Genomic DNA, 17,553 nt, shown 5'->3' with positions numbered 1-17,553 from the left:
GAGAGAAATGTGTGTGGGGGGGGGGGAATGGCTGGGCGAGGAGAAAGATGGAGCGGGATGTCATCAGGGCTGGGGCAAGGGGGTGCGATGGTGGGACCAGACTGGGACCATGCTAACCCAAGATTACGTTGCTAACCCAGGAGTGCAACACTAATCCAAGAGCACAATGCTAGCCCGAGAGCGCGATGCTAATAACCCAAGAGCGTGGTGTGCCAATCCAAGAACACGAGGCTAACTCAAGAGCATGATGTCAGTCCAAAAGTGTGATGCTAACGCAAGAGTATGATGCTAACCCAAGACAGCAACACTAAGCTGAGAGCAGGAAGCTAACCCAAGAGCACGAGGCTAACCTGAGAGCCTGATGTCAATCCAAGAGTGCGATGCTAAGCATGATGCTGACACAAGAGCACGATGCTAAGCCAAGTGTGTGACGCTAAGCCAAGAGCATGATACTAACCTAAAAGTGCAGTACTACTCCGAGAGTGCGAGGCTAACCCCAGAGCATGATGCTAACCCAAGCAGCACAGATGCCTGTTTTCTTAATCTGGATCACCATCTCCAAAGCAAGAGCAAGCCCTTCCAGAGCACACCGCTGCAATTCAGCCACGGGCTCCCGACACGTTCCTTGCGTACGGATGGAGAAAGACCCGCCACCTTCAACGCACTCCGCATCCTGCCGTGTGATTGCCATGGTTCCCACCTCTCTCATCAGGGCTTCTTGCTCCGAGACGGCGCTGACCTTGATACCTTCCAGTTCGAGGTCTCTCTATGGCAAAGTGATTCAATTAAGCCCTGGTTCACACAGAGTGCTAAAAACTAAGGGAAGGGGAGGGGAGTAAAGAAAAAGAAAAGAAGAGCCCAACAACAGCAAAAAAACATCCTCACGAGAATAATTTTCTTCTATGGATTTTTAAGACCAGCGGCTGGAGAATCACTTTCTTGTTTTTGTACTGTCTCTCCAGTCAATAAATAAGAAGGAAATAAAGGATTTCAGAGAAAATAGAATGCAGTCAAAAGGTAAATTGTGGTCTTAAAAGCCCCTAAGAGACTGTCACCGCCTTTGAAATGTTTCCTAGTTTGAGACCATTTCTTCCTGACTACATGGTTTCCGCTCCTCAATTTGCATCTCTGGGAGGTAATCTTTAAAACTGATTTTCCCCTGGTTGCATTTCATCGGCAAAGAAACTAAACAGGCCGCGGCGTTACAGGAAAAATATCAACATTTCAGCCACCTTCGCCTTAATTATTTCTCTGTCTTGCCAACAAGAACCAGTTAAATGAGATTTATATTTGGGTGGGGAGGAAGGGGGGGCTGAGTCGTGTGTGCGTGGATGGGTGAGATAACCTGGAAAAACCGATTTCTCCCTTGTTATGTGTCACCAGCAGTAAAGTAAAATATATTAAAAAAAAAACAACCAAACCACAATGAGGTAAAAGTTTTGGGCCATTTAAGTAATAATAACGTCAGCATTTCACATGTCTCTTGCTTAATTATTTCCTTCTCTCGGCTCTGCCACCTGAACCAGTTTAGATAAGATTTCAGCCTGGATAAGGAGGAAGAACCTGTATTCTCCAACACAGATAAGCGGCTTTTTTCCGACGGAAAGGAAGAGAAGACGGCACTAAAGCCTTCCTGCCGTCTCCTCCAGATTTATCAACAGCCTCTTAGCACGAGTCTTGCCACTAAAAGCTTGTGAAGTTTTGCAAAAATACTACCAGATAAGAGAAAAAGCACTTGTAAAGACAAGAAAAGCCCAGCCGGAGCATGCAAAGCCACTCGTCAGCATCCGTGCCGGGCCAACCCACACTCAAGGTCACCCCAAAGAGCACCCAGTGGGGGTCTAGCTGATTGCTCCCTGTGTTTAAGTAGAGCCTGAAGGTTTCGGGAAGGTCTCCGTACCCATTCAAAGTGTCAAAGCTTCCTTCTGGGTTGGCTTTGCTTGAAGGTTAGGTCCTTCAAGACATCTTACTTTGACTTTTTATGTCTTCCTTCCTTCTAAGACATCCAAACCCAACTTTGGCCATCACCCAGGTGCCAGGATGAGCCAGAAAAATAGCTTGATAATACCTAAAATCCTCTGTGACCTTGCAGCATGGGTACAGAGAAGATCTCTTGTATCAATAAGGACCCCAGAGGGTTTGTATTCGGGTCCAGCCCCGCTCGCTGCCAGCATTTCCAGCCAAGCCCTTGCCAAGCCCTGTGTTGGCGGCTGCCAACGCACGCCCAACGCGCCCGCAGATGGGACGCTCGCCTGTGTGCAAACATTTACCAACACCTTGAGTGCAGTCGCGAAGACGCGGTGGGTTGCTGGAAGCCGGCCATCCGCAGGAAGGAGCTGGTGCAGAGGCTCGGCGTCATGGAGAGGATTTGCCCGAGTGGGAGACGCTCCTGCGAAGACGAGGAGATGCTCTTGGCCACTCTGCGCCGCACAACACCGCGAATACCACCAAGAAACATTTTAAAAGTCAAAGAAATAGCTCTCTAGATAAAAAGCCAGGATCCTCTCCTTCTCTCCATCATTTTTATTATATAATTTCCACCCTTCAGTGGCTCCGATCTTTTCCCGGTGTTTCGTTGCTGACTCTCAGGCCAATCCTCAAAACAATATTTGCTCAGGGGTTTGCGCGTGCGTGTGGCTTTTTTTCCTTTTTTTTTTTTTTTTTTAAACAAATTCAAGGGGTGAAAAACCTCCTCCAGAACTCGCCACCCACCTCTGTGCTCTCCGTTATCACCCCAAACCTGCCGGTTCTCCAGCCCGAGAGAAACTAATAGGATGCTCCTGCTTCATACCGCAGCGGCGGGGGCTGGATTCGGTGCCGTGCCGAGTTTCCCTGCTGCCTGCTGATGCTTTAGAAGCTCCTTCAGCTTCTTTTTTTGCCTGGCCTTGCCTTCCCACCCTGCTTCGTGCCTGATTATGTTGGGGCTGCGTGTGTAAGTACAGCCTCCCGCCATCCTAATCAGCTAAAGTGGCCATTTGAATAACAGTTGTCGGCGCCTGGAGTTTCCTGTAATTTCCAAAAGGAAACAAATCCGTGCAGACTGTAATTTTTGCACCTATGAATTTTGAATGAATATCTCTTAAGAGCTTCTATTTCTCTCCCTCCTTCCTTTCCTTCCATCTTTCCTTCCTTCCTCCCCTTGCCTTCCTCCCAGCCCCAGCTACCGAAGGGGCTCAAGCGGCTCCTTTCAAGGGGTGGAGGTTGGACTAACGAGGCTTGATGCCTCCTCAGAGAGACGCCGGCAAAATTTGCTCACTCTGGGAGCTGGAGGAGGCTGGATCACACCCAACCCATGTCCATGCAGCAAGGCATGGAGGCAGAAGCATCCTTCAAGCCTCAAGCGCTGGGATTTTTTCCCCTGCATTGCCACCTCCAAGCCAAGCTTGCAAGGTCCCATCAGCTCTGGTGGTACCTGCTCTCTGGAAATGCCACTGTTCGCCGAGCTCCTCACCTTCTAACACCGAAAATATAAGATCTCTCCTCCAGAGCCTATTTCCACGATGGCAACAGTCCCTATTTACAACCTTCTCAAGCTTCCCCTCCTGTTCTCCCGCGTGCGGTTTTATGACAGCGAGGGTTCTCCCATTTTATGACACTGTTGTTTTTAAAAGTGGTTTTATCACCTGGTTTTATGACAAAATTACCGTACGGCACCCCGAGTGCCATCGCGGCGAGGAGGGAGAAGCAGGACTGGAAATGCAGCGACTTTTTTCCCCCCGAACAGCTTGCTGTCTTGCTGGGGAAGTGGCTCTGAGTTGGTGATGGATAGAGGGCTTGTTATCCCAGTATATTTTTATCCGTAGATACAGAAAGTGCTTTGTGATCCTGGTGGATACACGGCACTCTATAACTGTGAATCATTAGCACTACCATTAAATACCTTCTGCATCTTTTTAAACCCACCAGTTGGAATCAAATACACATGGGCCAGCTGGTATTTGGGCTTTCGCGGGTGAACCGAATGCGAGAGTTGCGATTTTTTGTCTTTGCTAGCAATTAAATGTGATATCACGCAAGACTTTTATTTTTCCCCCTTGCCATTTTTCCTGCTGCCTTCAGATTTGAAAGTCACTTCTCACCCACTACAAGAAATCTCCGCAGACTTCCCTAGCAACAAGACGAAACAGCCACTTCGGGTACGTGAATGCTCCCTGGATTATCCCAACCCGTCGCGAGCTGTCCGTGATTTATGATTTAAAGGAGAATATAGGCACTTGTCTGCAAAAGTATGACTCTGCAGCATTTCTGCTCTGTTACTGCTCAATTTCTGACCACAGAAAACCTCTCGGTTGTCGTCCCCATCGCATCCCTAACCACCATGAACACAGGGCACAAGGCAGATCACGTTCATAACTCAAAATTTCCCATTTCTCCTTCACCCCACTCCTTTTTCCCTTTCTTAAGGGAGAGATCGGAGCTTGAAGGACTCGCTCAAGGTTATGGTGGTGCAGAAATGAACCCAGGACTCGTGTGTTTCCATCCAAGCCATAAATCATAGAATAGTTTGAGCTGGAAGGGACCACGGAGGTGATTCCCACTCTGCCCATACAACAAGGAGGACAAGCCAAGCCAGCAGCACCCCAGCTGCCCCTTCCCTGCTTTTCCCACCAGCACTAAGCCCGTATTTTGTCGCTAAACCTTCCTGCATCTCCAGCAAAGCCACCCGGCCACCACCTACTCCTTGTGGAAACTCATGTCCAGCTGCATTCCACCCAGCAAGATGCTTCCACTCCAGGTTCTGCTTCCCACACCCAGCCCTGGAAATATCAGTCGCTTCTTGGGTCATTGCTGCTGACGGACAATTGGATGCACCGACGGCCTAGGAGAAGGATTGACCCTATGGAAGCAACCACCGAAAAGGTGGGCAGCAAGATGGGGATGCTACGGTCATGGGGACCCCAAGAGCCACGTGTTTGGGAGCCAGGAGCTGAGTTTAAGCTAAAAGGCATCAATCCACTTGCTGGAGAAGGATGTTCCATTGGCATTTCCCAAAGGGAGATGACAACTCCGGGGTCAGGCCATGCTTGGTGACGTGACCACGGGCAGGTCCTTTAATCCGTGGCCCTACTAACCTGCAAGCAGTGGCTTGCAAAGGTTTCGCAATATTTAAAGGAACAAGGTTTTTTCTCTTTTTTTTTTTTTTTTTTTTTTTTTTTTTTTTTTCCATTTTCCCCAGGCTCTGATAAGTTGCAGCCTCCTGATGCCCAGGGGAGATCTTCCATTTAGCTACATTTTCCTTTCTCATTTCATGCTGTAATGGAGATTCATCATAGGTGTTAACTCCATAATTTGCCGTGAATCCCTTGTGAATCCCTCTGCACAGGTCAGAGTTGAACACATTAAAGGAACCCGATAGCGCAGCTTCATACCTGCCCCTTGGGGGGGAAAGCCTCAGCCTAATTCCCAGGAGTGGGGAGGATCCTGGAGGGAGGGGTCCTGGATGGGTCATCCAATGCCACATCCATGCTTGGCACCTAAAATTGTCAGTTTTTCATGATTTGTCACCTAAAATAATCCCTTTAGGTACTGGGAAGTGGCTGGGGTACCTCCTGCACCCTGCTGTAGCTCAGCACCCACATCATCACCCGGGATCACAAAACAAAGCCACCAACTTGTGAATTATGGAAGTTCTCATCTCGCAGCAGCTTCGAACACCAGCCTTGGCAGGGCTCACGTGAAGCCCGTGGCCAAAACTCTTGGCACACCTTGGTAAGGAAGGCTCTTGGGAAGCAGCAGGGTGGTTGCTGTCATCCCAAAAAAACAACTCGAGATGTCTGCATGGTCAACTCCTCTTTTGAGCATGCCAAGCACCCTTGGCATGTCAAAAAAGAGTAACAGTCCCTTCCAGAGGGCCATCTGTCCAACCTCTATCTTCGCATGAGCCGAATATCCTGGGGCGGGGGAGATTATCTGCTCATCTATCCCAAAGGACACCCACGGGTTGGTCATTAAGAGGTAGTTGTCCAGTTCTGAAGCCCAAGTTGAGCTAAAAGGAACGCCACGGCGCCAAACCCATCCCTGTCCTGCCATCAGACAGAAGCTGGTGTCCATCAGACATGCTGATTGGGGCTTCAAAAGGAAACGGCACCAGCAGCTAGCATTGCGATGGATTTGTGCCAAAAAGAGAGGTTCATCACGGGGTTCCCCAACCCCTTTCTCCACCATGACTTGGGGAAGACGCTGGTCACGGCTGGGACCTGAAATGGGCTGAGTGGGTGCAAGGCTGGACAACACTTCATGGAGGGGTGGGGGGAACACCAGACACAGAATCACCGAATCATTAAGGTTGGAAAAGACCTCAAGGATCATAAAGTCCAACTGTCAACCCAACACCACCTAACTCACTAAACCACATCCCAAAGCACCACATCTACATATTTCTTCAACACCTCCAGGGATGGTGACCCCACCACTTCCCTGGGCAGCCTGTTCCAATGCCTGATCACTCTTTCACACAAAAAGCAACCCAGGATAGGGCTGGCAAAGCTCCTGGACCCAAGAAAACGCACCTCTCCGGGCTGACCACAGCAAAAACGCCTCAACAGCCCCCTTCCGCATCCTCTCCTAAAGCGACTCCTCCACTTTTGTGGCTGGTCCTGCCCCTGCCAAGCCTCACATTCATTTTTCATTCAGGGGGGATCGATACGAAAGCAGGGGCTGGCGCTCAGGTGATGCCACGCTTTGATGTCCTCGTTCTTTTCCAGCCAGCTGACAAGGGGAGAAGGAGTCAATACTTCTGTCAGGTCGCTAACAACCCACCGAGTTCCCAGCAGTGACGGATCCCCGGCTGAGCAGCCACCGAGCGCGTAGCGCTGCAATCTGTATCGCATTCGCGCACGCCAACGTGAGAGGCACAAAAGGAGCGTATAATGCAGAATTTGAGGAGTGCATGTGGGATACAGATGGGGGGCTTTTGTCTTGATAGGCAAGAGGGAGAAATTTGTGGAGGTGTGCAAAGCAAAGAGAGATTTTGGGTTTTCTTTGGGTGATGCGGAATGCAAGATGTCGGTGATCCAAAAGGACGTAAAGCAGAATAAATTTCCCCCGTCTGTGCACATTGTGTGCAGCAGGAGCTCTTGGATGCAGTAAATGATGTGATGGGGAAAAGCTCAGGTGATGGAGGAGGACGGGCTCCCGGATGCCTTACACGAGCTGGGGAGGATTTGGGGGTGCACCATGGCATCCGAAGGGATGACGGAGCATCAGGAAAGCTTTTATCAGCTCTACGTGCTTTGCATCCATCAGACTCTGCATAAAGAAGCCAAATGCGTTGTGTTTGATAAAAACATGGGTCAGGCCCTCCCCGCACCGAGACAAGAAACCACCGACTGGCGCAAGAACCCGACCATTAATCATTTCGAACCGTGTCTCTGCTGATTTACTCTGTGGTCCTTCAGGAAGGAATGCTGTCGCAGCTCTGAGGATAGAAGCAAGGGGAAGTTCGATAGGAGAGGTGGTACCTCCTGGTAGAGCAAGTGATGGAGTTCAAAAAAACCAGCCAGGCTTCCAGGCACATAAATCTTCCTCCAGGATCTGAGCCCGGCTCTGCAGAGCCAAAGACTAGCTCTTAAATTTGTCTACAGAACAAGAAGATTCTCATGGTATCACCCAACCCCGGGGGCCAAGGCTTTAAGAAAACACGAATTATCCAAATAAAACACCAGCAACAGCTCAGGTACAGCCGTGTCCTGGTGGGAAGGAATATATTTATCATTTTTTATGCGTTTGATGCATATAGATATATTTTTAAGTTTCCTGGTCAGGCAGCAGCATATTTCTGTAACCGGACGGTCGTTATTCTACAGCACTGAGGTCGGCAGAGCCCGAGGCTGGCGCACACATCCCATAGAGCATTTCACCCCACTAAGCTAAGCTGGGCTTAACGGGGATGGAACTGAATCAAGTTTACTCATCTCCTTCAAAGTAGAGTGCTGAGCTCATGCGGCCGCTACCTTCCTCCTCCAGACAGCACCAACCCTTCAAAATGGGGGAAGAAGAGCCCAGGCGAAGCCCAGCTTGGGAAAACCCATCTCTAAAGCTGAGTTTTAGCAACCGGTACCTCTCTTTGATCCATTTTTCCAGCTATACACTGCCTTTCATCCGGAATTTATCCAGCACCAAGCACCTTGGATAAAGTCAAGCCCGCGGAGATGCCTTCACAACCCAGGGATGCCAACAAGGGAACCTGTCCACCCTCTGCTATCAAAAAGAGCCGGGCTCAGAGAGCTGTAAACTTAAGCTGTTCAGACATGACATCAAATATTTAGGTTATTTGGGATTTGCGCTCGATTGTTTGATGTTTCTGTTTCATTCTCAGTAGACCCGGTTGCTATTTTACTGCTGAAAATACTCCCAGCAGAAAAAATGCAGCTTCGTGAAGAGCCAAACTTTTTCAAGGAGAAGAGACTGGAAGAAAATGATCACTTTTTCATATTTTTCTTTTTTTTTTCTTCTTCTTTTTTTTTTTTTTTTTTTTTTTTTTTTTTTTTTTGTTTTACATACTCGTTTTTTTTTTTTTTTTTTTTTCCTGTTCTGAATTGACATCCTGACTCTATGTGCTGGTTTTGGCTGAATTTTGCATTCAAAGAATTGAATTCTGTTAAAAAGTATGGAAAAAATACTTGAGAAGGCTCCAAGCTGAACTGTTTCTGGATATGAAACATTTCCTACTCCACATTTTCTCCTTGTAGTTTGGCATTACGAACAAATATTGAAAAATGGCCTTTCCCAGGACATAACCTCTTTATTTTCTGATCAAACTCCACTAAAGAGCAGGAAAGATGGGAAATGCAGACGTATTAAGCTGCCAGCAATCATTTTGGTAATGGAAATAGCTCACTCTGCTCTGCAGGGGAGGACTGGAAAGACTGTGCTGGAAAGAGACATTGGAATAAAATTAAAAAAAAATAACAAAAGTGGAAAAGGGTCGTGACTGAACATTAATGCACTTAGGTGACCATCCCCTTCTCCTGTCCCTGGCTTGGGCTGTCTTAAAAGACAGGAGCTCTCACTTCAAATTAACTTAATCTGTAGCATTCAATAATTCATGTTGATTTAAGAAAGCTTTAATTCTAATGGGATGCACGCAAAGGCAGAGTTAATATTAGAAGAGGCCATGGAGGGGGAGGAAACGGGGAATTAAGACTATAAAAGGTGAATGTATGAGTTAATTACCCATCAATTATTCACCTGAAGTCTCTGTAAGTAGCTCCTCTGCCTCCCACCTCTACAGTCCCCTTGTCCTGGTTGTCACCAAGGTCCCACCAGCATCTCTAGGGGTCCAAACCCATGCAGAGCCAGACTTTGCTGGGACATCCTGTGGGACAGGTCAGGGCTGGAGACACCATGTCTCATACTGGGGTCCTTTCCTTGGCCAAACCCTTTGCCATCTGCATAATGTTCACAAGAAACTACTTAAAACCAAAAAAGACCACCTGAGGTGGTAGTGAAGGATGGTTTGTCCCAACCACCAGCGGCTCTTTATGAATTTTCACCATTCCATGATGCTTTCCCTGCCTTTTGGGGACCACGGAGCAGGATGAGCTTGGGACACAGAAGCCAAGATGCTGGTGATGGAGAGCAACCACGCTACCATCCAGCTTCCCCAACGCTCGCCCTCCAAATGGTCTTGACCTGGGCTCCTGCTGCCACCACGGGTCCTGTCCATCCCCGGCCATCACAGGCTGAGGCTTCACAACGCCGAATTCTGGCATGGGGAACTGGGGCTCCCCTGTCCCCCTCCTTCCTCCTCCCTCCCGGGGAAGCCAACACTCTCTTCAAAGTTTCTCCTCGCTTGGCTGCCTTCGAGATGTGGGAACTCAAGACTAATTAACGTGTCTGCAAATCCCAGCTTGGCTGGCGGGGCCTCGAATTCATGCGCAAGTCCCTCGAGTGCAGAAGGATCCACAAGCTAGCCCTCTGGCTCCTTCAGCTACACGGCTGGCAGATGCATATTTTAACAACACACATCTGTTGGCTATATAATCTCTTGTATTTGCCCTCCCTGCTCCCAGCTTTGATGGAAGACCGGAGGGAAATCTCCAGTGGTTTACAGACAAAGTGTTTGCTTTGCAATTTCGCTCGATTTGCTGTCTGATTTTATTTTTAAATTTCTCCCAAGTCCTCATCAGGCTCTTACTTTATTTAATTAATACCTCGGCTTAAGTTAAAGAGATCATAAATTAAAAAGCCCTGCCATTAAAGATGTACCAGGTAGCAAATAGCCCTCCAGTGGCTTTCCAGAGCTTCCCAGTGCCTGCCTGGGTTGGATTCCCCAGCCAAACTGATGCCCCTTGGCATCTCATCAGCTTTTATCAACCATTGGCAACCTCACCGGGCACATGGCCCTAGGAGAGAGACCAGTGGCTCCTTCCCTGGACAATTTCATAGAATCATGGAATGGTTTGGGTTGGAATGGACCTTCGAGATCACCCAGTTCCACCCCCATTAGCCCAGGTTGCTCAATTTGGGCAATGGTAGGAGGGAAGGTGAGGAAGACCTTGGAGAACTGGGGCCCTTCATTTTGGGATGGATTATCTGGGTTCCCGAGCAGTATTTGTCCCTGAGACTCTACAAATCTTCATTTTGGGATGGATTATCTGGGTTCCTGAGCAGCATTTGTCCCTGAGACTCTACAAACAAAAGACTTCTCGCGATGCTGATGGCACTAACAGGCTTATCTCTTTGAGTGTTTGGACTTCCCAGGCTATGGAATGATCCGTTCCACTACATTTAACCATGTAGATTTGAAAACAATGTGACAAAACCTTCAATATTTAATTCAAAGACAGTGTAGCTCTGCAGCCGAGTGGAGAAGTAGGAGGCATGAGCCCCAAGAAGCTGTTGTCAGACATGAATGACAGCAGTTGGAAACCAAGCTGGGAGGCACTGGGGGATTTCTTGATACCAAGAAAGTGGAAAACCTGGCAAAAACGGACAAGATAGCACCAACCTGCACAAAAACAACAAAAAAGCCCTGCACAAAATCCCTTCCTTGAGAGCTGCAAGGTTTGGACACAGATCTGGGGATGGCTTAGGGATCATCTCCTGCCTGGGTGCAGGTGAAACTGGGCAGACTGGGATGAAGGAATGCCCCACAAGCATCTCCTTCAAATGAGGGGGTTCAGGGAGCCTGTCCCATCTCTTCCCAACCCAACGAGATGAAATCGAGGAGCTCCACATCCCTCCAGAGATGGCTGCTCAGCTCACGGCTCAAGCAGGCTCGGCGAGGTCATCAAAGGTATCAATCTGCCGACCGCTAACGACTTCCCCGTCCCCTTCCGAGGATGCGGATTATCACTCGTACCTCTCCAACCAGCCTTAAATTCCCCCAGAACATCTGCATAAACACATCTAAAGTGAAAGACGCGCTACTGGCGGGTTGCAAAGCCCCATTTTCCTATCGATCGGGCTGAAATCGAACGTGCTACAACTTTAATTTTCTTGAAAGGAAAACACGCCGCAAACATTAAGTTGCTGAACATCTTAGGCAAATGTACCAATTAGCAACTACCATGTACACTCACATAAACATTAACTACCATCTAGTCAACACATTCCATAACCCCAAAGATAATAACGATTTCCTTTTGATCCATAAAGCCATCTCTCTGCTCAATCAACGCTTCGCAGCAGCTCTGACGTCCACCTGGCGCGCCCTGGGATTAACTTAGTTTTGCAATCTTTAGCTCTAATTAAATAACATTATTTCTTTTGTCTGGCTCCGGCAACGTCTTCTGCCTTCAGAACAGAAGGAGGGAGCTGAGGAAAAGGAGACAGAGTGGTTGTCGGTAAGCGAGAAAACCCTCCTGACAGCCGCATTCCGTTTTCCGATTCATTTGAAGGTTTCTTTCATGTATGGGCACACGACAGAGCTCCGAGCCGCTGCGAAGGGTTGATCGAGCAGAAGGATGGATCAAAAGAAAATTGTCGTTATCTTCAGGGTCAGGGAAGGAAGAAATGGCAGGTGGGTATGTTTGGGGGTAGGGTATTTTTGTAGGGTTGCGGAGAGAGAAAAAACAAACGCGGGGGAAATTACAAAGCAGAAATTAGAACTTGTTTTTATGGTGGCGTGTAGATTCCCGTATGGAGCAACTTCAACCAGAACTAGTTCCTTAATCCACCTTTTTGGCTGCTTAAGACTAATTAGAGTTGTTCTGATTAAAAGCACTGAGGCTCTTGGTTTGGATCTTTTTTTAGAGATTTTTTTTTCCCCCCCTAAAAATCAACTAGGAAAATAAAAAAAACAGCAACAAATCAAATCCAAACATCAATTTAAACAAACTTAAATATGTAAATAGTTTCACTTTGCGGGCTGAATAACTGTGATGCACCTGGGAGCAATACTGACTTTATTTTTGTCCAAGAAAAATACCATTTTCATTAACTTCTCTGAAGCCACATCCATACTAGGAAGCCTCACTGGTCCACCCTGCCTTTTCCCAGCTCTCCTAAGAAGCACCCACAGCCACTTTGCCAGCGCTACTCTCCCATCTCCCACCCAAAAAGGCTCTTTAGAAGACGTTGGGAGCCGTCTCCTGGTCGCAATCACATGCAACATCCTCCTGTGTTGCTTGTGGGTAAGATTAATTATTGAGAAACAGACGATGATAAAAGATAGATATGAAAATCCCAGAATTTCTGTACTGGCAATCGTACATCTCCAGATCAAGATGCACCCCCATCGCTCTCCCGATGGATTCATTTTGAGTCTTCTCAATTCAGCACCAAAATATTTTGTCGAAAAGCCACTCAGTGCAACCGCAAAGACAAAAATCCCCCAAAATGATGGGGAGATGGGACTTACCGAGCACAGTCAGCCGGGCAGGTCTGGATCGGATGGCTGCTTGGATGGCCTGACATTCGTAGACGGCATCATCTTGGAGATCGGCTCTGAGGATTTTCAAGTGATGCTCTCCGGATAGATGGTCTCCTACGACCAGATAGCGCGGATAACCTGCGGAACGCAAAGCACAGGTCAGGAGGCAGCTGGACCGAGGAGCCCAAGGATGAAGGGTCTAGAACGTGGGTCTAGAACCTAAAGACTTGGGAGCCAGGCAGCTTTGTCCCCTCCCTGGGGAGCCCAAATTTGGGATGGAGTTCAAAAAGGAGGTGCTGATGAAGGAGCCTTGGCTGGAATCCCTAGAAGAAGGGACAAGCCAGGGCAACCCATCACCTCCAGCTCCTCTGAGACCTTAATTCCACATGCACTTGCAGTGAAACCCTGGAACACCTCTGCATAAAAGTTGGGCAGGGGTCTGCAGGGGTCCCAACAGCCCTGGTCAGCCTGCCCTGAGTTTTTTACTTTTTTTTTTCAGCGAGATATCTAAAGCACCATGGGAGGAAGGCTGCCACCACCCCGTCCTCCCGTGCACCGGTGATTAATGCGCTGCGTCGCGGCGGCAGCCTGCCACGCTCTCGCCTTTTTGTTGTTTGGTGAGCTCTCGACAGCAGGATTTGCTCTCCTGAACTGCGAGAAATACAAATGATGGGTTTTGTTTGTATTTAGCTAATGAGATGACTGGCTGAGTCGGTTCTCACGCGAGCTGGCAGTTCCTCTCGTTTAAAGCAGCCTCAGCTTCGTTAATTGTGGAAGTCGTTTGCGTAAGCGCCATCCTTCAGTGGAGATGTTGTGTTGCGAGGTCTCATATGGAAAGCTCAGCTCCCTAATATACGGAAAAGTTGTGGCAGGGAGCTTTGAAGAGAGGAGTGCTCGCTCAGGCAAGGCTGAGAAATGAGTAATTATATGTATCAGGAAAAAAAAAAGGAGAAAAAAAAGAAAAAAGAGGGGAAAAAGAGAGGGAAAAAAGAGAAAAAAAGAGGGGGGAAAAAAAAGAAACTGCACTTTAAAGAAGAGCAGGGTCCCTGGAGACCAAGAAACACGAATCTTCCCCTGGATTCTGAATCCTGCCACTGGACTTGGAGCAAAACCATCTCAGGTCTCCTATGGTTGGGGGGACAAGGACTCAGTGCCCTCCCAGGTTTCTGGATTTCAACCAAAGCCTCTCCCTTAGTCATGGGAATTATTTAGCTAAAAAATTTGTATTTTCCATCAAAATGTATAGAACAAATTGTATAACTTCTCCACTGTTGGTCCAGAGTCTTCGTCAGGTGCAATAAACCCTCAATCAAAATGAATACATAGGATTAAATAATGAGAAGTCTGGGGAATTTCATTAATAAACTGTAATTTGCCACAAGTAGAGCTGAAGGAAGCCACAAGTACCTGCGGGCTCCACTGGATTGCAATAAACACATTTACCCAAAGCAAACAGAGACTTTTTTTTTTTGAGAATATCAAAACATGCAGTTTCAACACTTTTAGCCTGCATTTTGTAAACGCAACATTCATTTCCAAAAGTCAACCAAAAACCAAAGCAAGGGTCAGGTCACAGCTGTGGGAAACTTAATGTTTTGTTTCAAGTTCGAATAAAAAATGGTTTTGTTTATTCTGGGTTCAAGGCTGGAATATTTCAAAAATTTGAAATATTTGAAAAAAAACAGAAAAATTTGAAAAATCTGAAAAATTTGAAATATTTCAATATTTGAGCTGGCTGGAAGGCAGTTGAAATGAAACCATTCTATTCTCAAAAATCAATCTTGTGGCTACAGCTGCAGTGCTGGGCAGGGCGAGCTCCCGTTTTCCATCTTTGGGTAGGGTGATATCCCAACTTACTTGAGAGATCCCGTCCGACTCCGAGGGCGAGCCCGTCTTTAATCCACAGCACGATGCCATTGTACTCGGGGATGGCGCACAGCAGTGTCACGGGCTGCCCGGCGATCACCACCTGGTCCTGGGGCTGCTGTGTGAAGGAGGATGCTTGACCTGAAAAGAGGAAAAAGAAAAAAAGAACTGTCAGTTCTCCGGCGCTTTGCCACGTGATGGGGTGCAACAGCGCAAGATGCTCCTGCTATGGAAAAAAAAAAACGGAGGCTGGATCTTGCAGCAAAGAGGTGCGAGGCATTTTCCCTATTTTATTTCAAATTATTTATTTCCAAAGGAAAGCAGGCGGCTTTCAGGGAGCAGTAATGTTTTTTATTACACCTAAGACAAGGGGACGTCGGTCCTCTGCTTCCTCCCACTTCGCGTGCTCTCGGAAATTGGGATGTACAGTTCAGATCTTGCCTGACCGCTGCTCTTCTCCCTTCACCAGTAGCCTACTGGTGTTTGCTGGGAGCTTCACACACATGCATGGATGAAAGGAAGCAAGTGGCTTGGTCCAGCATCACCTTTTGCCAAAGTTTCATCGTCAAACTCCCAAACCATCCAAGCCAAGCTCTTAAGCACAACTCCCACCACCTTGGAAAAATATTCCAAGTGTTAATGCCTTCTAGGGTTTTTTTTTAATTTTTCTTTTTTTTTAATGTTACCTGGCAGGGTTTAAAGATCAGGAGCATTGCTGGGTGTGAATTCTTAGAATTAAAATTCAAAGAATTCAAATTCTTGAATTCTTTATGCAGCACGAAAAGCTCAATGTCAGCTCAAGACATAGAAAGAAAAAAGTTCCTCTTTAAAATCAATTTATTAAACCAGGCCAGTCTCCCTTAGTCCCCACCCTCAATCAATTCACTCCTAATTTACATGAACTCAATTTAATCATTGACTGATGATTAATCCTAAACCAAGGTTAAATGCGACACAACTTCTCGCAACTAAACTTGATTCCAAATTTCTTCTTGGGGCTTGCCTACAGGGCAAAGCTCCAGAGCTCTGTTATTTTCTCCCTTGTGCAGTTAAACCAATGGATGCCCCTGTGTGAACGCTTATATTTCAATTTAATTGATTGTAGCTTGATTTAACTTGCTCTTAGCCAGCTAAAGCCGCACGGAGAAGAACGGAGCTCTCCTTTCTAGATTTCTACTGGTTTACTGGTTAAAAAAATTTTTGCAGATCTCAAGCACACCTCCAGCATCCTATTCCCGGGTATTTTTTTCAAGTCTCGGCTCTCCAGCACCTATATATTTGCAAGGAAATCTGATTTGCATCACAAGGGCTCCAAAAGGCTTATTCCCGAGGAGATTCCAGCTCTTCCTGCCGGAAGAGACTCTCTGGAAGTGACAGTGGCCTCCGACACCAGCAGAAACCCTTGCTATAGAATTAAGATTTAAAAATTTGGTTTCCAAGGGAATATTCATCAGTTCCATATTTTATTTTGACTCATACATTACAAGCATTACCTGGATATTGGGGAAAAGTGGAGATGAGACAGAAAATTAGGAAAGGAAGCAGAAAAAAAGTGAGGATTTTGCTTTCTTCCCCCCTATTTTTTTTTTTATTAAACATGTATTTTCTACCTGCTAACCATGTTTTCATAGCTCACTCCATAATTTTGACAATTCTCAAGGCAAGTTGGGCAAGCGGGTACAGCGCCGGAATGTAGCAATAACCCCAAAAAGATTTGTTTCATCGGCGCGAATTATCAGGTTGTCAGCTGGGAGCTGCGAGAGTCGTAATGAGAAAAGCAGAAGCACAAAGCGGTGGCTGTGCCCTCTGAAAATGTCCATTAAGCAGAAGCTTCATTTGGTAATTGCTGCTGGAAATGAAGCCCTTTTCTTCCCCACCCCCCTCATTTTTTTCCTTTTTTTTTTTTTCTTTTTTTTGGTCTCTTTTTCTTGATGTTTTTTCTTTTTTTATTTTTTCTTCTTTTTTCTTTTTTTTTTTTTTCTTTCCTGATTTGACTAGCTGAGAGGCACCAAAAATCAGAGCAGAAACACGGCATATGTCTCCTGTCTTCTCCTCCCCTCTGTGTGAAAAATTATCACTTGAAACTTTTTTTTTTTTTTTAATCCAAGTCTCCATTCTCAGATACAGTCACACGAGATGAGAGATGGGGGGTAAAGACCTTAAGAGCATTACCTGGTCCAGTCTCTGCTCATCTCTCCCTAAATCACAGCTAAAAAAGAAAGAAAGAAAAAAATAAAAGAGTACTGAAGGCAGAGCTCAACGAGCTCTCAAATCAGCTTAAAGTCTGATTACTGGGTTTAACTGGGTTTGGGAGATCAGAGGCTTGTCCACGTTCTGGCTTTCAGCTGTCTCGTGTCTTAGTGTCAGAGGAACAAGTAATTTGCAGGAAAGTTTTAAGGGAGATAAGGTACTTGACAGAAAATAACCGAAAATGGGGAGATGGTGATTTACAAATGCAGGCTGAGCGGCTTCAGCTACAAGAAAATGGGCTGAAACATGTCAGTTGGGTATTTTTTCCCACTAACGTTTACAAAATTATTACAAAACGGTGCTTTGCTTTCAAAGCAGGGGGGTTGGACTCCAAGGACAAAATAAAAGCACTTTGACATCACACAAGATGCTGGGAGTCAACCACAACTTTCCCTTTCTCTCCCCTTCCACTAAATAAGGTATTAGCTAAAAAAAATCTGATTTTAGCTAGAACCTGGCTTCCCAAATCCAAATCTTTGCAGAGACCAGAGTTCAGACCACATGAGCCCAACCAAGAGCCCATATGAGGGACCTACACCGACCACTGGCCATCTCCCAACAGCCTCTTGCCTCCTCCAGCATCTTCCTTCCAGCGTTCTTCTGCCCTGCGGCACCCATCG

At 46.9% G+C, this 17,553-nt stretch overlaps 1 protein-coding gene across 1 annotated transcript in view; it reads right to left on the bottom strand.

Moving 5' to 3' along the window:
* Positions 1–14,824, bottom strand: part of LOC104465106 (kin of IRRE-like protein 3) — a gene marked incomplete at its 5' end in the record, with an annotated part of 41,410 nt that extends 26,586 nt beyond the window's left edge. Inside the window, 2 exons of the mRNA XM_010078023.1 lie at positions 12,806–12,955; positions 14,675–14,824. Of these exons, the coding sequence (XP_010076325.1) occupies positions 12,806–12,955; positions 14,675–14,824 (300 nt within the window). The remainder of the gene's footprint in view (positions 1–12,805; positions 12,956–14,674) is intronic.
* Positions 14,825–17,553: the final 2,729 nt, after the last annotated feature.

The sequence above is a fragment of the Pterocles gutturalis genome, unplaced genomic scaffold (genome assembly GCF_000699245.1).
Source record: "Pterocles gutturalis isolate BGI_N339 unplaced genomic scaffold, ASM69924v1 scaffold23248, whole genome shotgun sequence".
Lineage (NCBI taxonomy): Eukaryota > Metazoa > Chordata > Aves > Pterocliformes > Pteroclidae > Pterocles > Pterocles gutturalis.
The sequence above is the reverse complement of the archived record's forward strand: the minus strand, read 5'-3'. Positions and strand labels throughout refer to the sequence as shown.